General features: G+C 51.1%; 2 protein-coding genes across 7 annotated transcripts; one reads left to right on the plus strand and one right to left on the minus strand.

Moving 5' to 3' along the window:
• Positions 1-50: 50 nt before the first annotated feature.
• Positions 51-13,506, plus strand: LOC122379003. 3 transcript variants are annotated; one of them, XM_043360801.1, is made up of 10 exons: positions 51-125; positions 4,058-4,278; positions 6,765-8,076; positions 8,248-8,447; positions 9,724-9,907; positions 10,476-10,624; positions 10,820-10,939; positions 11,339-11,550; positions 11,804-11,988; positions 12,446-13,506. In XM_043360801.1, exons 2-10 carry the CDS (start codon positions 4,132-4,134, stop codon positions 12,595-12,597), a joined length of 2,661 nt encoding a protein of 886 aa, XP_043216736.1. In that variant the 5' UTR covers positions 51-125; positions 4,058-4,131; the 3' UTR covers positions 12,598-13,506. The 3 variants fall into 3 exon arrangements, with proteins under 3 accessions (XP_043216736.1, XP_043216735.1, XP_043216737.1); XM_043360800.1 differs by lacking the exon at positions 51-125 and adding an exon at positions 395-482; XM_043360802.1 differs by lacking the exon at positions 51-125 and adding an exon at positions 3,658-3,852.
• On the minus strand, positions 13,177-21,856 carry LOC122379005 (lysophospholipase D GDPD1-like). Of its 4 annotated transcripts, none has more exons than XM_043360805.1 (8): positions 21,813-21,856; positions 19,127-19,283; positions 17,897-17,939; positions 17,387-17,571; positions 16,817-17,034; positions 16,422-16,555; positions 15,833-15,932; positions 13,177-15,398 (listed from the first exon to the last, which is right to left on the minus strand). In XM_043360805.1, exons 2-8 carry the CDS (start codon positions 19,257-19,259, stop codon positions 15,246-15,248), a joined length of 966 nt encoding a protein of 321 aa, XP_043216740.1. In that variant the 5' UTR covers positions 19,260-19,283; positions 21,813-21,856; the 3' UTR covers positions 13,177-15,245. The 4 variants fall into 4 exon arrangements, with proteins under 4 accessions (XP_043216740.1, XP_043216739.1, XP_043216738.1 ...); XM_043360804.1 differs by lacking the exon at positions 21,813-21,856 and adding an exon at positions 20,694-20,960; XM_043360803.1 differs by lacking the exon at positions 21,813-21,856 and adding an exon at positions 20,551-20,834.
• Positions 21,857-22,472: the final 616 nt, after the last annotated feature.

Here is a 22,472-nt window from a genome sequence, read left to right on the forward strand (position 1 = left end):
CTTGCCTTGCGCTTGCCACCAACTTGCCTTGCTTGCCGCCGTGCGTGATTGTGCGGCCGCTGATCAACGCCGACGCCCCTGCCAACCCTGAAGAAGGTTTCGTACGTCGGTCGTCCTTTTTTCCTGTGAGTCTTTCAGTATTTTTATCATTTAATAATGCATATCAATTTCATAATTGGCATTATTGTTGTTTCCAGACCAGCAAGCTCTAACTGGTTTCGTGCACTGTTCCCAGCTCAAACTGTGCCAGTGCAGACGGCACTTATCGCCTTGGCGCGAACTTTTATATAGCCTTGGTGCAAACCATCTGCTTTAAACGCTAACACTAGTTACGATGATATTTGTTTGAATGACTGCCTACAGGCCAAGGAGAAAATCGTTGAGTGACTGTGAGGGCAGTCAATAACTGGAATGGCTTGCTTCAAACAGTCTTTGTCGCAGCCACTATCAAGCAGTTCAAATCAACATTGGATTCCCACTGGGTAAATACATGGTACCTGATAGGAGCTAGAAAGGCCTAAAAGGTCATGAGCATGATGAGGATGATTCTCGTCAGGGTAATTTGCCTCTAAATTCTGATCAGATTAAGGTACCTACCTTAAGTAAGGTAAGAACTGCTATCTTGTTGCATTAATTTTTATCAAATGTTTCTGTTAAATTGAGCTTTAAAGGGACCCTCCCACCTTAACATTAGATTTGAGTTGAGATAGCCAAAATGGGGTCCCTGGCTCACAATTACCGGTTTCGGCACTCACAACATCGAGAAATGCCTTAAATCGGAAATATTGAATTTCAAAATTGCAGCATTTTGATTCAGAGGGACTAATGCATAGGAATACCCCTCTGAATGTGTGACGTCAGCGCAGATATCTAACGATTTTTAAATGTTTGACTAAAACGTTTTGTAGCACGCGGTGGTATATGCTGCTTTGCGCGCAACAAATACCGCACTTTCAAATAAAGTCGTTAGGAACTGAGGAGATCCCAAAAAGTAAACAAAAGTAAAAGTCTAATATCTTGAAAACTGGTGAATATTTTTCGATGAAATTTGGTAGATATTCGTTTTTACTCTTTCTGAACCGAGCGACATCACTTTCATGCCAATTCATTAACTTTTTTGAAGGTGGGAGGGTCCCTTTAAGGAAACATTTTACTTATTCATTCAATGATTACCTACCTCATGCTTTTGCAGCCAGATTAGATCGCAAAGCATCACAATGCGATGCAATGTGATGGTGGTCAAAGGGGTAGCCCTTGTATTGGCACAATCTTGATCTAGTCAAAAACTCAGTGGTGTAGAGGCACTCATTCTCTGTGCATTGTGATGACAATTAACTGTGCAGATTGTGCAGATTTTGCATGGAGTGGTGTTGGCACACACTTGGCACTGAGGTGAACCACTCTCTTGATGTATTGTTGTCCAGGAAACTTATATGTGAGAGAATAGTGTATGACTATGGACACAAAATAAACTTTGTAGTCAGCACGCGCTCAGCCCTAAAGCCCCAACAAGCAAACAAGAGGCAATTAGTGTTGGCCACTGAGTATATTTGACAGTTGTTTTTGCACCATTTTGCGCCATCCAAATTCAGATGTGCTTAACTGCTTAAGTGTATTGCACTCAGTCACAAAAATGAATCACTAGTAGTAGTGTCACTCAAAAAGGTATCAAATCATAAACAGGCATCAATCACATAGCAAAGTTAAGTCTCAACCACCTGGCACCTACATTTTGTGATCACATGTGTCTGTGTGTGTGTGGACAGGTGCATAATTCCAATTGGATTGGTGTGGTGCAGATTGATCACCCTAGCTATGTGGCTTGTGATTTGTTGCCATGCTCTGCAACCTGGCAGTCAGGATCTTAGCACTTCTTTACATAGCCAGTTTGCAAAGAATGCCAATTTGGACCAGATGTTGTCAGTGCTAGGACTTTATGTTGTATACAGGGCAACTTTAGTGCGCTGTGGTGCTGATGTGGACTTTGAATGAAGTACATGTGGTAGCACAAACTTGCAAGAGTGCTGAACTCTCTTCTGGCAGGTGTCTACTGTCCAGTCAGTATCTGAAGGAATTGACAGTGTGAATGGGCTTCAACTTCCTATGACTTGAATTATTGATGTAAGATTCTTATTTCACAATCAAGAATCTGATTATAAATGAGGCAGCTAATTACAGGTCATGCAGATTTGTCCAGTTTTTTTTTTGTGAACATCACATATGATTGTGCTGCTTATGTGGTTTCTTAAGGAGTAGGATTGTTGCATATACTTTGTGTTATTATGGCAAAAGTTTATGCTTTGTTTTTGGTCAACTCCCTTCAGCTAGATATCTGTTGGTGATTGTGAACATGTGGGCACAGAAGTAGACCTTGGAACTGTCCAATGAAGAATATTTCCATTAGACATCCTTTCACCAGTTTCCTGTGAATGTTTATCCAGTCTGCTATTTTGTTCCAGTATGATCATTTTGCTCAAAACTGCAGTCTTTTTTTAATTGCTAAGTGCTTCCATGGACCATGAGGCATGAGTCCACGAGATGCTGTTTCTAGGTTGCAGTATTCTTTTTCTTTATAAGAGTAAACATTGAAACAATCATCAGACAACTGGTTTCGACTTATGACAAGTCACTGCATGATGGCAGCTTACATTAATGAAGTTGTATGATTGAGTGACCATGACAAGGAGTGGAAGTAGCGCATCACCATTCCTTTTAGCTCAAAGTGCTGTTGACATTTTTGCTGGGACTGCTGGGAAATCTGCTGGGACATTTTTGCGAAAATTGTCTTCGTTAACCCTCGCATGTGTAGGGAGGGGGGTCGGATGGACCCCCCGTGGTTTTTCGCGAATAACTCGCGCAAAAAGCGGCCGATCTCGACGAAATTTTCAGTTCCCTCGCGTTAGTCAATTTTACACCTACTTTGAAAATTCCATGACCCTGACCCAAGTGACCTTTGACCTGTGACCTATTTCTCGAGGCCATGTTTGGCCGGAATCGCGATTCGGCGTATGTCGGCTCGCATTAGCTGCGCGTTTGCCGTGGTTTCAAACGTTCAAACATGTGATTTGATGTTGCTCCCATGCATTAGGGTGTATGTCAAGGTCAACTGAAGGTCAGGTAAGGTCATTGATCTTTATTGACCTCGGTTCACTTTTTTTCTTAATATTCCGCCATCCATTAACAGATAACCAGGAGTGCCCCCACCGCAGTCCCAGCGACGCACAGAACCTTACGTTAACCCAGAAAACATAAAGAGAATTATTGTTCGTTTTTTATGTTCGACCCTCACTGTAAACATCTTTTTGGAAACAGCACGAGAATTGCTAGCTGAATTTCTGAGAAAATTGGTTAACACACTTTGTAATGGAGATATGAACTAATATTTTCAAAATAAGTTTCTAACACCGATTATATACTGTTACGTTAAACGCCGTGCGATTTATTAATTAGTCCAGTTATACTTCCTGACAAGTCCTCGATCCTTGTGGGGTTGCAAATACCGGGCTGCGAGTCTGGGAAAAAGGAGCCAGGCTGGAGCCAGGTGGAAATAATTTTGATACAATTGATCGTCTGCGAAATCACTGTGCGCCAACGAGTTTTCTCAGTAATTATACCAATTCTCGTGCTGTGTTAAAAAGACGTTTACAGTGAGGGTCGAACTTCGAAAAACGAACTATAGTCGTGGCACTCCCTGCCAAGAAAGTGAAAAAAAAAAACAGAATGATTTACTGATACCATGCAAACAGTATTTACGCCAAATCCAGCAATGACTGACCGCTATACCGATGCTACTCCATAGGACCACATACATATCAAAAAAGCAAGCATGCAATTTAGGAAAATGATAAGCAAGTGAGTAGATTCGCATGCACAAAGCAATGTAAGCACCACTTTCCCAACAACATAGGAACAACCTTGCCAATTGCCATTGTAAAGTCAGATGCCTTTCTAATGAACTGATGCTTTCCGTCATGGTGTCGGGCGTATGTGGACCAGCGTGCTCATGTGACATGTATGTATTGCATGCTGTGAAGTGAGCTGATCGGTATGTGTGCAGGCACGGCGGCAGGACACATTGCCAGCGGCGCGGGTGATGCGCTGAGCGCGGCCGACGGCGCCGACTGAGCAGCCATGCTGAGCGATGCCGAGCTGCGAGATGAACTGGTGCGACTGGGCGCCAACCCGGGGCCCATCACTGCCTCCACCAGACATATCTACCAGAAGAAACTCATGAAGCTGCTCGATGCCAGCAAGTCGGCCAGCAATGGCATCAGTCAGGTGGGTGTGTGACCCGACCGAGATGTGTCCGGGCGGCCAGCCACTTGGTAGACGATTCGGGCAGAGTTGACAGCCAGAGACGAACAGCCTGCTCACTGCTGTATGTCTCAGCCTACTGATGCCCTGGCTCGTGCGATTGCTGCCAGCTAAAAACACTTATGCTGCCCATCATAGCACCGATTTAACCCTCGCCGGACCTATTGGATTTTTACATACGCGCCGGCCGAGGGGGGGGGGGCGGTTACGACCCCCTCGCCGTTTCGCCCCTGGCGGAGCTAGCGCGTCGCGGAAAAAACGAGCGTGTGCGCCGTTACAAGACGCAGAGATTGGTACCCGATTTTAAGGTCCTAGGTCAACGTCCGGTGACCTCTGAGGCCAAGTCAAGTGCCCCAAGATACGGTTCAGTTTTTGGTGAATAACTTCGCAAAAAACGGCCGCAGAGCCGCGATTTTGGCAGCATCGTGTTCGCCTCGCTCAGGCGCTTCAAATGCTATACTTTTTGTTTGGGTCAGGTCAACCTAGGGTGTTGACCTCAGGTCACGGTCAGGTCAGCGCCCCCAGGTCACGAAGTTGGTCGAAAGAGGTCATGTCGCACACCATTCGATTCGGCAGGTCTTCTTGAGTCCATTGGTGGCTTTCCCGACTCGCTAGCTCAATTTCATCGGGAGTTATTAACGAAAAAATAATATTTTTTCCTAAGAGGTGGAAATAAACCAAATATAAGCACAAAAGAGGGCCAGGGATGTTAGTATGGTGTAAGAAGAAGGCAGAAAGAAGTCAATGGACTAATGAGTCATTGACTGAACCTCCCACTACGATCCCGAAAAGAACACTCATACTTTTCATTCATACATTGGGTAAGGGTTAGAGGGGTCTCATTCATACAGTTGAAAATAAGGCTGGTCATGCATTAGTGTGTTATTATGGCGTGATCTGGGAATCTCGGCCAGCTAAGCAGAGCTTGTTGCTGGTCGAGTCCCCAGGTCACAGCATATGAATGTGGCAAAAGGTGTATCCAGAGACTTAAGGTATGGTATATTGTTCTGTGTGTTGTTGTTAAAAGGTACTTATCAATGTTAAAATATGTAAATTTTAATAGACTGACATGAAAGGGCCTTGTTCATCTGTGCACTGCTATGTATAATTGAGGATGAGTTGCGTTTTTGTATGTTTTTTAATAGTTTCTTTCGACAATTCAGGAATTTCTGACAACAAAAAGTGGGGTGCTACAATACTGTTCCAAAGTCGAGGACCTTGCCAGAAGGCAGTTTTTGTGCGATATAATTTTCGTGTGAATGTTTCTCGGAAGTGGTGTGTAGTTCTTGTTTGGATGTTTTGGTCAGCCTGCAAACAGAAAAGAGTTTCAAGAGATGGTGGTAAAGATCCATTTAACTTTCGATGCATAATTAGAAGAAGCTGTTGTTTAGCAATATCTTTTACTTTTAGCAGGTTTAGGGCTTTGAAAATGGGATCCGAATGAGCAAGTCTAGGCTGATTATCAATGATTCTGATAATACGTTTTTGAAGGATTTCAATTTTGTTTAGGTAAGTTGGAAAAGTGAAGCCCCATACGACAGTGCAGTAGTTTATGTAGGGCAATACTAATGAGTTGTAGAGCAAAAGAAGTGATTTCCTGTCCAATAAGTATTTAATTCTGTTTATGATTCCTATGTTGCGGCTTATGGCCAAATATGACCATAATGACGTCATAAATGACGTCACGCAAGGTCAACATTGCAAGTGACGCATTTAACCTTGCAAGTGACGCATTTAACCTTGCAAGAAGTGCATCAAATCACGATTCTGTGTGCTTGAGATAGTTGGAGATCGTTCCCGGCGCCAGAATAGCAGTTTTTATTTTTCCCCATTGACTTATAGTGGTGAGGTCACGAAAATGACCTGACCTCATATGACCTTTAGGAAAAATCCGAGATATACAAGCTGTGAGACTCGTAATGGATACTAGATCCTGCAAGTTTCATTTCCCTGTGAAAGCTCCCCTGGCAGTGAGGGCATTGCGAAGTTGCGACATCTGAAAACCGTGTAGAGGTTCACTTATGACGTCATAGGTCAGTGACCTGACCTGACCCAAAAATATTGTTGGTGTCAAAAGATCCGGCTTGAATCAAAGGTCAGGTATGCCAAGTTTCAGCTCTCTATCGCCAGCTTGCTCGGAGCTATCGCGGAAAAACCCTATGGGGGCGGCACTCGCCCCCCCCCCCCCTCTCGGCCGGCGAGGGTTAATTGACGGCTTTCCTTTATGAAATTTGTCGCAACGATGTATTTATAAACTTAATTTTTCCCATTTCTGACCATTCAAAAAATGTTTCGTAATGTGGGCTTGCGTCTTTTCATGCATCTCATCTTGTTATTCTGGTTGTATATTGTGGTTGTATATCTTAGGAAAAATGAAATTTGCTAATCAGGATTTATTTTAACAATCGTTTTACTTTCCTGAATTAGTATATGTTTGCTTGCGTTTGCAGTCGGTGGCTCCTGATGTGCCGTCCAACGGCCACGAGCAGACCGACGAGCTGACGGACTCTCAGCTGAGGCAGCAGCTGCAGCGACTGGGACACAACCCGGGACCCATCTCGCCGGGTACCCGGGGGCTCTACCTGAAGAAGCTGGCCAAACTGCGGGCCTCCGCCACTGCGGATGTCAATGGGCACGGCCTGCTGGCGGTGGCGGACGGTGTCGGTGCCGCCCGGCGCCCGCGGCCGCCCCCGGCGCGCGAGCCTGAGCCCGAGCCGGCCGAGTTCTCTGAGCCGATGGACGAGGTCGATCAGATGGACGACTCGGAGACGGCCGCCTTCGAGATGGACGAGTCTGATCCGGGCGCGTTTGGGACGGACGACTCGCTGGCCTCCCAGAGTCCGGTGGAGCTGGGGTTTGGCGCGACGTTCGCCGGACGGTATGACTCGCCGGCCACTGGACGGTTCGACTCGCTGTCGGAGGTGCACCGGCCGGCCGGCCGCAGCCCGATGCTGGACGCGGACCCGCCGCAGCAGCCGGCCGGCTGGTCGTACCGCTTGGGCCGGAGCCCGCTGTTTGGAGAAAACTCGGCGCCTACACCGCCCGCTCGCAGCGCGATGTTCAGAGAGGACCCGGCCCCGCCGCCAACTCCGCCGATCCAGAACTCGCTGTTCCGCGAGGAGCCAGCGCCCACCAGCCGCGGCTCTGTACCGCCCGAGGACCCTCTGGAGGCGGTGCGCAGCCGCTACCGGCCGGAGTCGCTCGACCGCACCCGCCTCTATCCAGAGACGCTGTACCCGCGCGGCGCGGGCACTCGTCTGCCGGAGCGGCGCCCGACGCCGGCGGCCGCCTCCGACTGGCGCGCCGACCCGAGTCCGGTGACGCGCGCCGAGCAGCCGCCGGCCGAGCGGCCCGGCTCGCTGCGCCAGCGGGTGGCCGCCTGGTGCCGGCCGGCCGCGCCGCCGCCGCGGCCACCGCCGGCCGCCGCCGACTACGACACGTGCTCGGACAGCGAGCCGGAGGAGGCGGACGACACGCCGCCGCCACCGCCCTCGCTGACGCCCAGCCAGCAGCTGCAGGCGTTCCGGCGCCGGATGGCGGCCGGCGGCAGCGCGGCCGCGCTGTCCGAGCGGAACCAGGCCGGCTTCCAGTCGGCGCCGGCGCACGCTCATGGCGCCTCCCACCTGGTGCCCTACTGCATCCTGCTGGTGGCCGTGCTGTTTTTCGGTCTGCTCGGACTGTCATACCTGCGGCTGTCGAGGACCGACGAGGCGGGCGCTGTGGCCCAGCTAGAGGCGGCGGCGGCAGACACCTCCGGTGCAGGTAAGTGTTTTGTGTTCTGTGCACCGACAGAGGACACTTTCACTTCTGCAGCTGAGTCACAGTCATGATCGCTACTTTTGTCAATGTATTGATGGTAGACGCCCATTGTCCCGTGTACTGGCGCTGGTCGTTCCTGTCTATTAGTGACGTCCTCTCCCCATGTGCCGGCAGTGGGCGTGTTTCCGATCTGCGGTGACCCGGATTTGGACGATCGCGGCTGCGTGTCGCGCGAGCGGCTGGAGCCGGCCGTGCAGCTGCTGGCGGACGTGCAGCCGGCCCTGGTGGCCGCCGCCCGGGACGCGCTCTGCGGCCGCCGCGAGCTGGCGGCCGTGCCGCTCCCGGAGCTGGCAGAGACCACCGGAGCACCGCTGGTGAGCAGAAGGACGGCAGGAGGGACACACAGGACGGCGGGAATCCCGGGTGGCTCCGATTTAACCCTCGCCCGCACATGGGGGGGGGGGGGGTGGTTGCCACCCCCCAGGCAGTCTTTCTGCTCTGCACTCAACATTTTTAGAGCTAGAAGGCTGATTTTTCGTATAGCTGCTCCTCTATCCTTTCTTGATGTCCACTGAAAATTTCAAGTTTCTGTGATTTTTGGTTTCGGAGATATGACCTTGTTTTTCAGGTCATGTCATGACCCAAATGGCCAATTCTCAACATCTTGCGTTTGCCATGGGCCTTATGAGCTTTTGACACCCTGATTTCGGCCTTTTTTGCCAGTCTTACCTCCTACCTATCATGGAGCATGTTGTTTGACGATGTACAGGGGTCAAGGTCAGGGTCAAGGTCAACCTAGGTCACCTAAGATAATTGCGTTTTAGGCAAGCTGAATTTACTTTTTTTGAAGTTTTTTGACTGCATTTTTGGTAAAAGCTTCTCAGATCATGATTTCATGTAATATGGACCCAAAAACAATCGGTGCACACATCAGTATACACACAGACACACACAGACATACAAACACATATAATTGACCTTGACCTAACTTGACCTGAAATGACCTCAGCAGCAAAATTCTGGTCGGGTAGTGTGACAAAGAGGTTCTAGCTGGCTTGGCACCAGAAAACAGCATCGTCATCGGTATTTGATAAGCAGCACACTTGATATCCAACGGTAACCCAAAACAGCAACATTTTTTAGTTTGACCTGACCTGGAAGGTCAATGACTGACCTGAGAAGGTAAAACTGGGTATCATTGGATTCGTCTCTTCCCAAAGAATCTTTTTGGTCTTTACTGCTAAGCTCTATCTCCAACAGGAACGAAATGGCGCGGGGGGGGGGGGGGTGGCAACCACCCCCCCCCCCATGTGCGTTCTAGGATGGGAAAATGGCATGTGCGGGCGAGGGTTAAGGGATTGGTATCGGCCCGCCCCTCTGCGGAAGGGGATATGTTAGCTGTGTGTGGCGTGATATCAAGCCTTTGGAAGGGAATGACGCGGGTATAACTAAGCTCACGGTGGCGAGTCGCCCGCCGGTGCTCCGTTCCGCGTCTGTTACGCGGCCAGTGCTGACTGCACACGCTCCCCTCACATGTTTGTTACCCGGACGTCCCGGACGTGTCTGTTATCCGGACGGTGTACACTGTATAGTTCACTGACTACCGCCGTCCCGTGTCGTACACTGACCGCTGCCGCCCCGTGCCGACAGGACCAGCTGCGGGACCTGGCCGTGCTGGTGGCCTATAACGCCGCGCTGGGACTGCGCGCCGAGCCGCTGGCGGACGGCGAGGGCGACAAGGCGCTGAGCGCCACCGGCGTCTCCACGCCATGGCTCTGTCTGGCCGGCGCCGCGCTCGCCTTCATCGTCAAATGGGCGTTCCTGCTGGCGGCAGGTGGGTGTCTGTCTGTTCCAGATGAGCCGTGGCGACCGGGGTGTGTTTGGGTGCTAGACATCAGCTTTGGAGGGTACATGGTCTTCACAGAATGATGAATGCTGTGGATGGATAATGGACACTGAATGCTCATCTACTTTGGCTTTTAGGCATGGACACCCTGAAGGGCGCACAAAATGTCCTTTGCAGTCGTTGCGCCCTAAGGCCTCAATAAACAAATGAAAGTACAGCGCGTGGTAGCAACTCCGGCTGTTGGCTTCCGAACCGGCTAGGTACCTTCCATGAAGCGTTCGTTTTCGCATTTCATTGTTCATCACCGTGCCCCTCTATAGCGGCCGTCTCCCCCCCCCCCGCAGCGTTCCTGCTGTTCCTGACAGCGCTCCCAGCCGCCGCCGCGTCCTGTGTTACTGTATTTGTCCGCCGTCCGGCAGCGTTCCTGCTCTTCCTGACAGCGCTCTCAGCCGCGTCCTGTGTTACTGTATTTGTCCGCCGTCCGGCAGCGTTCCTGCTGTTCCTGACAGCGCTCTCAGCCGCGTCCTGTGTTACTGTATTTGTCCGCCGCCCGCAGCGTTCCTGCTCTTCCTGGTGTTGCGCGCCGCGGTGCTCTGGCGGCGCCGATCCCAGCAGCAGCAGCAACAGCAGCTCTACCAGATGGTGGAGAACATCATGGAGGTGGTCCGACGACACACGTTCCAGGCGGCCGGCACCGCCGACAAGGTACAACCTCCGACCGATCTCTCCCTCTGCTGTTTGACTGCCTCAGTAATGCTAAAGTGAACATTTTATGTTTCGGTCCCATATTGGACGTTGACCACCTTTCTGGTGCCTTATTTGTGTGATAGAATTAATAAACGTGCTTGTTGAATTTGCTGTTTCGGTACCAGCTTACTGACTCGAGTTGCGTTTTTTCAGCCGTACGTGGCGGTGGACCATGTGCGAGACGAGCTGCTGACGCCGGCCGACCGCTCCAGCCGGGAGCGTATGGCGCTGTGGGAGCGTGCCTGCCAGTTCATCAGGGACCGAGAGAGCCGGGTTAGTCAGGAGGCCGGGAATGGGTGGGTTCGGGGAGAGCAGGGTCGGAGACAGGAGGGAGGAGAGAGTCACTTCGAACAGGGAAAGTCTGGTCAGTCACAGAGAGATCTACCCGCTTGGGTCTTTCTGGTATCTCCCTGTCAGACTATGAGGCCGGCGGGGAGGGGGGACCTAGTCCGGGGACAGGGAGAGGGAAACAGGCGGGGTCGGGACTACGCCGATAGAGTGGCGCTGGAGGGTGCGATGGTGTAAGGATCGAGCTAGCACTTTGATGTGGCTTCATTCAGTCGTTGCAGCGGACGCAGAATGTTGTGGCAGCTGTTCTCGTGTTTTCTCTTTGTCTTATCCGACTGGTTAACACATTGTCGGCCCGCCCCCGCCCCCGCCCCCGCCCTGCAGCTGCGCGAGGAGTGTGTGCTGGTGGCCGGCGAGTCGCACACGGTGTGGCGCTGGCTGCCGGGCGCCGCCGGAGCCGCTGCCTCGGCCGCCGGCGGCCGCGACCGGCGCCGCGTCTGGCTCGGACAGGCCTTCCAGACCAGCAGCGGCGTCAACGCGCCGGTCCACACGCGCACCAACTGCCTCAAGATCCGGCACATGTTCGACCCCTCCTGGTCAGTCGCACTACACCCTCAGTCTTTTATTGTTCTTTGTTTGCTGTCATATTTACTGCCAGCGTGGAACAACCTGTCACTTGTCAGAATATGGTGCTTTAACATCGGCTGCAGCCGAATGTGTAATCCGATGAGCCGATACTGATATTAAGAGTGACCTAACTCAGGCTGCCCTCCATCCCTGGTTGTGCTGCGTGAAGTGGCCAGGAGATGCCATTTCCCGTACCTAACCTATGCGTTTGTGTTTTTGCAGCGAGACGGCCAGCTCGGGGTGGCAGCAAGACGTGCGGGACGCTCTGCTCGAGAAGTGTGACGGCGTGGCTGTGATGCACATCGCCGTCGACGACCGCAGCACCGAGGGCCTCGTCTACGTCAAGTGCCGCACCGACGCCGACGCCCTCAACGCCTTCAAGCGCATCCAGGGCTGCTGGTTTGACGGTAAGCCGATAACTGGCCGCAGCCTGAGACAGGCTACATTAAAGTTTGGAGCAGGACGTGTGTGTGTGTGGGGGGGGGGGGGGGTCTTGCTGTGCTATAAGTTACATAGTCACCTGATGAATTAGGCAATTTTGTTCAGGCGCAGAGGCCGCACGAATACGTTGAAGTGGAGCCCTTACAAGATTTCAATTAGGGAAATACTGACTGGATTCGTGCGAGCTAATGCGGTTCGGTATGCTGTTTTTCTAAGACATTTGACGATCCGGAGGGCTGGGTTTAAATCTAATCATCTTTTCCCATCGTCGATTACTCAAATGTGCCGAAATCCGTTAGGTAGCGTTCCGATGTTGTCCTGTTAGTTTGTGGCTGGGCTGTTCTCTGGCGTTCTACATCCCACCCGCGAATATGGTTCACTGTGCCATCTGGAGTGACCGGTGGTCCCCGCGCTGTCGGCCAGGTCGGCTGGTGTCGGTCAAGTTTATCCGCGAGGAGCGCTACCACGAGCGGTACTCGGACGCGGCCGGCGTGACGGTGCCGCTGCGGCCATCCAACGGCCTGCGCCGCTCGCTGGCCGACCTGCCGGCGCCGGCCTCTGCCGAGGACGACTGAGCCGCCGCGCGCACCGGCCACCTCACTGCTAACGTGCCTTCAGAGACAGCGCCGGCGCCGCGGCCCGGCGCGAGTTGCCCGTGTGGGTGTGTTGGCGTACCTGTGTGTGTCCGAGGCCGCGGCGTGGCGCCGAGGAGCGCGCTGAGAGGAACGGGCCGGCGCGCGCTGCCGCCGCCGGCCGCTCACCGGCACCGTGCATATGTCAGGCTGTGGACGCGCGAAATACCCGAGTGAGGTGTGACAGTACAATGTGCTCCGAGACGGCGGCGCCGCCCGGCTGATCCCGCTTCGGCTGCTAACGACCCAGCTGCTTGTGCCCCTCCACCCGCCCTCCCTCCAGCCGGCACTGGGAATACACCCCGCCCCTCTGGGACACAGCACACGCATCTGGTCGCCGCGCCGGTCCGAGAGCCCTTGTCGTTCCCCTGTGGTTCCCCTCTGTTGCCGCGTCCTGTTCAGCGGCGGGTCAGATAGGGGACATGGCTTGGTGAAATGTGGACCGTCCCCTCCCCGGCGCTCGGCAGTGGCGGCCCGGGACACTGAACTGCACCCGCACTGCGCAGCGCGTCAAACGCGAGCTTTCCAAAGGCGTTTGTATTCAGTGCATCGTGGCGCTGTTACCCCGTCGTGGCGTGCTCAAACATCAGTGAGACGATGGAAATCAGACCAGACCGGACCTCGTTCATTTGCGGGCCGATGTGTTACCGGACAGCGGAGGCGGAGGTTCGGGACCTCCGCTGGCGCGAGAGGCGTGCATCGACAATAACAACGGCGGCTTCAGAATATAGGCAAACAGATTAATAGTGCAACGGGGTCACCGAGTTTTCATAGTGTATGTCATCTGCTTGTAAATATCGCTACACCCGACGAAAACAAAACAAAACAAATAAATAATCATGTAACACTAGAGATCACATTAGTTTCACTACGATTCGGATTTATCACAAAACATTATAACGAAGACAACAAGGATACGCTATTTGAGCTACAGTATTCAACACAGGACAGTGGGGTTCGTTCTATATAGCAGATCGCGGCTGAAATGAGTTCATAGAACGCGGCGGCAGCGCGGCCGGACGGCTGGACAGTGTGAGCGCCGAGCGGGTTGTGTGACCCGATCAATTGAGGTGACCTGCCAGTGACCTGGCACCATGCCGGGTATGTCTGGGATGGATAATGGGCTGGACAACACTGGATGGATTGAGCTGGGATGGGTGGCACCAACTGGAAGGAGACTGAAGTCGAGCTATTGAAGCCTTAAGTATACTAGCCCCACCAATGCAACCGCACGGCTGTTGGAGCAACCGCAGAGAGCCTTTGGGTCGAAATATGCCGTTATCACGAATTATGCAATCAAAGGGACATAGCAACCATAAAATGGATTATAAATTGGTAACCAGATGGGTTGTATCACTGATAATAAGTATCACGCCTACTCTCACATGCCCGCGAAATTAAAACACGCATTCCATCAATAGTCACTGATTGACACGTCTAATACTGAAGCTCGGGTCCGTTACATCCCAGGGCCGGCCTGAGTAGTGTTCCCACACATAACTGGGCTGTCGTGGCCGCCGGCAAAAGCAATTGCCATAAAGGAAGAATCGGGCTTAACAACCGCTAGGAACTAGCCTATTTGGTATGACTCGTCAGTCTTCAGCCTATCGGGTCAAAGGGAGGCAAACAGTTGTTCTTTTCGTCCATCTCCGACCGAATACTGAATTACATACTAATTGGAGAGGAGCCATTCGGAGAACCTGCCCGCATACAGCCAGCCAGTGGTTCTGGCATGTCCTATCAAGGCCACCATAGCAATGCGACGTCCAATAAACCTTCACAATAACTGACTAGTGCCGTTACCGATAATGCACGAGAGCGAGAGTGGAGTAACTAAGAGCTCGTGGTCGCGTTCACCACAGTACGAATTAAAATACGCGCACGTCGCGCGTGTAATAACCATAAACGTACCAGGCGTGACCAAATGAGTTCCTTAGAGGCCAGCTATGATCCACAACTCACTAGAAAAAAACTAAAACATGATTATAGGAATAAGAGTAATTTGGGCGAGCAATCACTCCCCTTTTGTAGTGACACTCATTACCTCAATCAATTACAATTACACTAACCCCCCAACGACAGACCCGTCTATCCACCTAACCATGGGCCGGGCGCGCGGGACCCGATAGTGGCATTGCATACGCCGTTTGGCAGCTACCGTCCACCAAGAGCCCTGCGGTCAATGGTAGCAAAACACGGGTCAACATTATTTTACGAGCGGAGCGCCCGCCTGGCAGAGCTCCGGGATGCCAGAGAGGGTCTCAGATAGCCCAGTATAGTCTGTGCTGAGACTAACGGGAAGAGTGAGCAATGTAAAAGCAGGGTTGTGTAGGATCGAAGAGTCGATAGGCAGAGAAAACGGATGAGGACGTGACTGACAAGTCCGTCCACACCGAAATAATGTCCGATAGAATGTAACCGGACCGCAGTCCTCCATGAGAGCCGATGACAGTATGGCGGGTGATCCCAGAGCCCCACCTCCGGTCGGTTGGGCGGCCTGCGTGCGCCGGCCGGCGGCGGACGGCCCGCGGCCGCGCGCGCGCCACACGCTATCACAGTCGGGCTGTTCGAGTACGGCCGCGCGCCGGCGCTCACTGTTTGAGGCGGCGGCCGGGCGCCGCGTACTGCGGGTTGTCGCGCAGAAAGTGCCGCAGCAGGGACGGGTAGTCGGTCATCACGCCCGTGGCGCCGAGCCCGAACGCGCGGCGGTACTCGGCCTCAGAGTTCAGCACCCACAGGTACACCTGTCCGAGCGGACCGGTCACACATTCATCCATCGGAATTCGGAACATCGCTTTTTAGGGGGTGCGTTGATAGCGAGGTCATAATGCGAAAGCCCGAGCTGAACATAACCAGGCGGGCAGTCAGCATTCACAATAAACGGTTGTCATCAATGTGCCCTTTGCCTGTCACTGTAGTGTCATACACACAGCACATCACGAACATAGATCGCACAGATACGTCATAAGGACCGACCTGAATAACCCGCACATCCCCAGTACCGCGTTTTGAGAGCGATATGGCACGAAAAGTTGAAAAAGACGATGTACCTATCTAACGACAGCTGAAACTGCATACAAATGATCAATTTGCGATACTGACACTGCGGAAATTCGGGTTTGAGGCAGAATACAGCACGTCAGCTGCTCGAAATGTCGCAGCTGGAGAGGGTACACACCTGCATACCACGACGTCTGAGGTGGTTCAGGATGAAAGGCCGCATCAGTAGCTTATCGGCGAGCCACACCATACACTTGGCGAACCTGCCTTTAACCATTCTGTCGGCAAACGGCGGGCGGGGCGGCAGGTGGACCGTCACACTCCGAGCCGATGAGGTTAGATAGGTAAGAAATGCATAACATGCCAATTGTCAAGAGTAAGACAGATAATGAACATTATGCCGAGACGGATTTCTTTATAAAAACTACTGGTAGTTACATATATTCGAATGTGCAATTTGTGGTTCGTGATAAGTAACGGCATTAATGCCATTTCGCAATGACAATATGTGTTTGTGTAATGTGCATGGATAATTAACTTCTGAGGCCACAATTGTTAAGGCATTTACAGGTCTGCTTAAAATGACCGAGCTAGAGGCCGACGGTATCAAAAGTTAAAGGTATTTGAGCAACTAAAGAAGTTAACTCTCACTGATTGAGCAGGTATCTGAAAAACAAGTAACATAGGGAGCGCGCTTTTGTACTGAAAGGCCTGCTGTCGCCGCGGTGGTGGTGACGGGGGTGGCACGGGGCGTGTGGCTGCCTCACGGGTACAGTATGCTGGGCATGGGCACCTCGAAGAACGTCTCCCTGAGCGGTAGGAACGGCAGCAGGCCCACGTACGCCGACAGCACAATCTTCACGACCGCCGGCATCGAGCAGAGCAGGCCGATACTGGGGTCCTGCAACCGGCCGCCGCGGCACCACGGTCACACTTCGGTATTGGCTCGGAAACACGCGCAGCTTCGCACCGAACAGCAACATGCGTATCTTCGGACTAATAGCATGCACATTGCACATGACCAAACAACCTGAGCAGTAGCACCAACAAACCATATGGTACGTAATATGTAGGTACTTTCACATATGTAGACAGACCAGTCTGTTGAACCAAACAAGCCTTCTCCTGGTGTCGCCCCACCGCCCCGCTGTTGGCACTGTACCTGTCTGTAGCACTTGTTGGTGACGGTGGCGCTGAAGTTGCCCCAGACGGTGATGGCCTGGCGGCGGTACTGGGCCACCAGGCGGCCCACGGCGGCCACCAGCTCGTCCCGGTTCACCTTGATGTCGATGTTGATCGGTGTGTCGGGAAACCGCTCAAACACCTCCGACAGCAGCGGCAGCGAGCGATCGTCGAACGCCGACGCGTCGAAACTCTCACCTGGACAGGGGACGGTGTAGGGTGGGATGGTCAGCGGGCGGGGAGACGGCCTGGACGCATGGCTCGGACTGGCGGGTTGTTACGATATAAGACATGTAAAATTTCCCGAAAAAAAATACTACCTAAGAACGTTGTCTGATCATGCTGAGACAGAGGCCACTAAAGTACCACATCAAACGCACTGGTAAGAGGATGCCCTCCACCCCTTCCCTCCTGGCACTGGGTGAGCAGGGAGCCCAAGTACTTGACCCAGCATAACTGTCGTCAGCAGCCAACATCAGTTCGTCATCCCACTGCCCGGCAAACAGAGTCAGGCGTCACGGGGCGGTCCCGGCGGCAGTTGCCCGCTCACCGGGCGCAAAGTCGAGCGGTAGGCGCGTCAGCAGCGGCGGCAGCTGGGCGTAGTCCAGCTCGGCGATGGCCAGTTCGGGCTGGCCGTCGCGCCGCAGGTGCGGGTCGTGCGCTACCACCACCCGCCCGTCGCGGCTCAGGTGGCAGTCCAGCTCCAGCATGTCGGTGCCGCAGTCCACCACCGCACTGCCGGTCGGCAGAGTCACAGCCAGTCAACCGCAGGCGCGCCGCACGCCGATACACGGACCGTGACCAAACAACGAGCCGACGGCCGTCAGGGTCGAGCGTCTGGTAAAATCGAGATTGTCAGTAGCCTCAAATACATATTGCATATACTGCTTACTTTTCTCCAAACAAATCTTGAAATAACCTAAAAACTATTTCCCAAAGTTAATCTGATTACCTGAAGACATCATGCAAACCATTCCTCACAAAAAAACACAGTAGCATTTATCATATAGGTAATAACCCAGAAACTAAAGCTGAACCCCAGCCGACCACAAGCACTCACTGTTCAAATGCAGCAATTGTATTTTCAGGTCCTTCACCTGCACCTGTAAGGGGCAAGGATAATGCAAATCATCAAAGAGTATGCGGACATGGCTCGTACAATAACCAAACTCCAGGTATCAGGTGTATAAGATGTAGGTAAATGCTCACAGAGCTGGTCTGCTTTCTCAAATGCATTCCTGCATTGTTAAACACACATCATATTACACATTTTATTTCACATTTATACACAATGATCATACGCCAGGTCAGTCGAAGTTATGTTGGAATGGAATACCTTGGATTATAAGAGAAAACACCAGTCCCGGCATACCAGGATATCCTGGTCTTTCCCTCGAAAATCCTGAAATCCTGGGATTGGGAAAAAGGTCTGGGATCGACATCCCTAGTGGTGAGCCTGTAGGGCAGCTCAGAGCTGCAGTGGTTACGGAGCGAGCGAAGCAAGCGGAGTCTTTCCTTAGATTAACGGAAATTTCTGAGTATGAGCGGCCGGCCGGCCGGCCGTGGTCACGATTTTGCGACGCTTATATCTCAGCAAGTCAACCACTTGACCGATTTACACGCGGTAATTTTTGTAGGGTAGCTTCATTCCTTCTACCAAGTATTGAACTATTCCCGATGCATGTAGGTGACCCCTTATGCACGTGCCACGTGCAAAACGAAGAGGTGTCACTTTTGTAATTGTTGCAATATCTCGGTAACTACTTAGCCGATTGCGCTGAAAGTTGGCATGTGGGTAGGCACCCACTAGGCAATGCATATCCATGTGCCAGAGTTGGGGTGCTGTTGCACGTGCGCACGTGCAAGGGTCGTTTCCAGATCTCGAGAATGGCTGGACCGATGGCGCTCAAATTTGGTACACGGTTAGGGACCAGCTAGTAGGGTGCCGTGCAAAAGTCAGATGGGACCCATTTTGCACGTGCAGGGTGCCGCTTCCAGATCTCGAGAACGGCTGGGCCGATTGTGCTCAAATTTAGCACATCGCTGGAGACCAGTTAGAAGGGTGCCGTGCACAAGTCAGTTGGAGGTACCCCCTCGCAATTTCGCACGTGCAAGGCCCACCCTCTCGCTCGCTCCGTTAGTCGCCCCAAAAGGCATTATACTGGTCCTACTGTGTGAGTAGGGGGATGGGATCAGCTGTGGTGGTGAATGGTGATCCTGTATGGGAGCAGGGTGCTCAGATATGTCTTGATCATTCTGAATAGTTGGTAATTTGGTCAGCATTACTTACCTCCTCTGTGACTGATATGCTGGCATACAAATGCCGCCTGCTTCTTCTTGTGCAGAATTCCAGGGAAGAACAGCAGCACAAGTGAAAAGACCACATATGAAGCCACCACTCCAGCCACAATTTGTAGAATCATGGTGCCAGAAGACTTAATTCTCACCTGAAATAATGGCAAATTATGGTATATTAATTTTGTTATACCCTGAATTTAATAGATACCTAGCTAAGCACTACTAATGTTTGTTGAGCATGGGTGTATATTGCAGGCCCAGTTTTGCAGCCTACAAATATAACATGCAGACATGCAGTGAAGACCATTACAGAAATTAATTAGTGAGTAAAAGGATACCAGTATTATTCAGTATATTTGTAATGGTTGATCAAGATCAAGATTACTATGCAAATGGGCAAATAATTCCATACAGACCAGATATAACTGTATGTGTGAAGATGAAGTCTGAGTGGTATGTAGGCTGGTACTGGTAGGTAGGTAGTAGGTTGGTAGATTGGACTTGGAGTATGTAGGTTGTAGGGTTATACCCTGCTAACTGATTAAAGGGACCCTCCCACCTTCAAAAAAGTTAATGAATTGGCATGAAAGTGATGCCGGTCCCGTAGCTCAGTTGGTTAGAGCGTTGGACTCCGCGTGGTGAGAGCACGCGTTCCCGGTTATGACAGTCCGGGTTCGAAGCACGACGGGCGCTCGACATTTATGGGCCTCCTGACAGGTATGGTTGCGGTTGGTGGCAGGCCGTAGCCAGGCGAAGTCAGCGAGGGGACCGGCCGTGCGCGGCTTTGTGCGCACGTTAAACTTTGGACTAAATTCTGCCATAGAATCGGAATTGCGCGATCGGAGGGTAGAGGGCAGGGTCATCGCAACAAGCTTCGCTTAGCGGTGGCTCTGTCCTTGTGAATCCTTCCCATCAAAAAGTTCGGGCTAAATTTATTTAAAAAAAAAAATGTCGCTCGGTTCAGAAAGAGCAAAAACAAATATCTACCAAATTTCATCGAAAAATATTCACCGGTTTTCAAGATATTAGACTTTTACTTTTGTTTACTTTTTGGGATCTCCGCTGTTCTTAGCGACTATTTGAAAGTGCGGCATTTGTTGCGCGCTAAGCAGCATATACCACAGCATGCTACAAAACGTTTTAGTCAAACATTTAAAAATCATTAGATATCTGCGCTGACGTCACACATTCAGAGGGGTATTCTTTTGCATTAGCCCCTTTGAATCAAAATGCTGCAATTTTTAAATTAAATATTTCCGATTTAAGGCATTTCTCGATGTTGTAAGTGCCGAAACCGGTAATTGTGAGCCAGGGACCCCATTTTGGCTATATCAACTCAAATCTAATGTTAAGGTGGGAGGGTCCCTTTAAGCATGTGGTGCCAAATCATGAAAACAAAACTTTCTACCCTCTTACCAATTCAACAAATGAATTCTGTCAACAAATGAAAACAATCTCTTGTTAAGGACAAAGATCAAACAAAAATGAAAATGCCACATCACGATTACCCTGCACATCAAAGCTTTTACGTTTGCTCCAAGTTACAGAAATCTCCTTACCGTGGGACACACCACCAGCTTTAAAAATCAACTAGCATTCCTGTGGTATCAGGAAATAATTATCATTACTGTAAGTATAACTAATTTTTTTGACATCTTACAATTTTCCAAATAAAAATATCATAGCGCCGGACGATCCCCGCGTTCGATGTCTCCCGGACGACGAGGATTCTACGTCGTTCGGCCAATCACGTTCCATAACCGCAGCCGAGCCCCCGCTGACCTTGAACGTGATTGGCCGGACGACGTAGAATCTTCGTCGTCCGAGAGACATCGAACGCGGGGTATGTCTCTGTTCAAAAACTGCAGCAATCGTATATTGGGGGAGGACATCTCTGTGATTCCAGCAGACCGCCTAAATCAGGTGGAGGGGATGGTCTATGCCCCTGAGCTCTCAATGGAGTCTCCTCAAACCATACTTGAGGAAGGGGAATATTTGTTTCTGGTCCCTAAAAAGCTGTTTCTGGCACCTAATTGCTGATCAGCCCCAAAATGCTTACTCGACCCTAATATCTGAATCTGGCACCTAATTGCTTCCACACAGCCTAAAGTTGCCAGATCGTCTAGTTGAACTCCGTATTTGCTGTTTGCTGATTCAGCACCAAAACCAAAACATCCAGCACCTATTTTATTCCACGTTTGCCTACCTTATTCGCGTAATCTTCCTGATTTTATGTATCCTAACAAACATGAACGTTGCATTCGGTGATGTCAAGTGCCATTTTCGCCAGTGGAGATAATGATTAATGCCATTTCTAGCCAAAAGAGAATCACTAGCCAGCTATGGTGCAGCATAGCAAGACGCTCCTATACCAGCCCGCTATGTAGAGATTATTGCACCCTCAGCCATTTTAACGTGAAAAGTTTGGATCCGTCACTTCCAGCCAGGCTCTCAGGTCATAAACTGGAGTAAAGCAAAATGTCAACTCTGAACAGACATGCCACGCAACCGGCCCTCTTTTCAATAGCTTTCTGCAATCATCGTCTGACTCCATCTCGATCAAACGCAGCATCCGGTTTCTACAGGGGCGTTTGACTGACCGGCCACACAATAACCAAAAACAAAATCAAAGCTTCATGCACACATAAGTAAGAAACGGATGAAAAAGGCACAACCACGGCACAACTCTGCGCGGCAAACAACGGACAATGTCCCACGCAAGATCTCGCGTTTCTTCAGCGGCCTTGAACGGAATGAAAACATTACATTTCTTTTTTGGAGCTATTTGATGACGTCAAAAATGCAATACCCGTTTTAATGGTTAAAATCGAGACAATTACTCACAAAAATGTTTCCCTTTAAGCATTACAAATAAATACTTTTAAATATTTAAATGACATTGTTTTTTTTTCGAACAAATCAATATTATTTGCTTACTTAAACGTCATATACAATGCTGAGATCACTACGGGGCTGTCTTAGAGTGTAGCTGCACTGGCAACCTTTAGGCTAGACTCCAGGGGTCATTATACTAGAACAACATGATTCTACCAGCCAGTAGTTCATTTTTCTGCTAGATTGGTGCTACGCTCAGCATTTAGGTGCCAGATTCAGAAAAAAGAGTAAGGCGTACCGATGAATAGGTGCCAGAAACAGCTAATTAAGGTCATTTTCCATGATTGGTGCTGGTATCCACCAAATAGGTGCTGAGGACCAATTTTGGGGCGAGTCAGCTTTTAGGTGCCAGAAATAGCTTTTCTGGGACGCAATTAAATGGCGTCCCTTGAGGAAAGCCGTGACCAGGGTGTCACAAGTGTCACACGCCTCCCTTCAAAAAA

The sequence above is a fragment of the Amphibalanus amphitrite genome, unplaced genomic scaffold, assembly GCF_019059575.1.
Source record: "Amphibalanus amphitrite isolate SeventyFive unplaced genomic scaffold, NRLGWU_Aamphi_draft 000069F_arrow, whole genome shotgun sequence".
Classification (NCBI taxonomy): Eukaryota; Metazoa; Arthropoda; class Thecostraca; order Balanomorpha; family Balanidae; genus Amphibalanus; species Amphibalanus amphitrite.

What these genes read in the sequence shown, in the direction of transcription:
- LOC122379003 (XM_043360801.1), top strand. Translation starts at nt 4,132, where the DNA reads ATGCTGAGCGATGCCGAGCTGCGAGATGAACTGGTGCGACTGGGCGCC. An exon ending in CCAGCAATGGCATCAGTCAG is followed by an intron (nt 4,279 to 6,764) that starts GTGGGTGTGTGA and finishes TTGCGTTTGCAG; the next exon opens with TCGGTGGCTCCTGATGTGCC. An exon ending in CACATGTTCGACCCCTCCTG is followed by an intron (nt 11,551 to 11,803) that starts GTCAGTCGCACT and finishes GTGTTTTTGCAG; the next exon opens with CGAGACGGCCAGCTCGGGGT.
- LOC122379005 (XM_043360805.1), bottom strand. Translation starts at nt 19,259, where the DNA reads ATGATTCTACAAATTGTGGCTGGAGTGGTGGCTTCATATGTGGTCTTT. An exon ending in ACCGCTCGACTTTGCGCCCG is followed by an intron (nt 17,035 to 17,386) that starts GTGAGCGGGCAA and finishes TCCCCTGTCCAG; the next exon opens with GTGAGAGTTTCGACGCGTCG. An exon ending in TCAGACGTCGTGGTATGCAG is followed by an intron (nt 15,399 to 15,832) that starts GTGTGTACCCTC and finishes CCGCTCGGACAG; the next exon opens with GTGTACCTGTGGGTGCTGAA.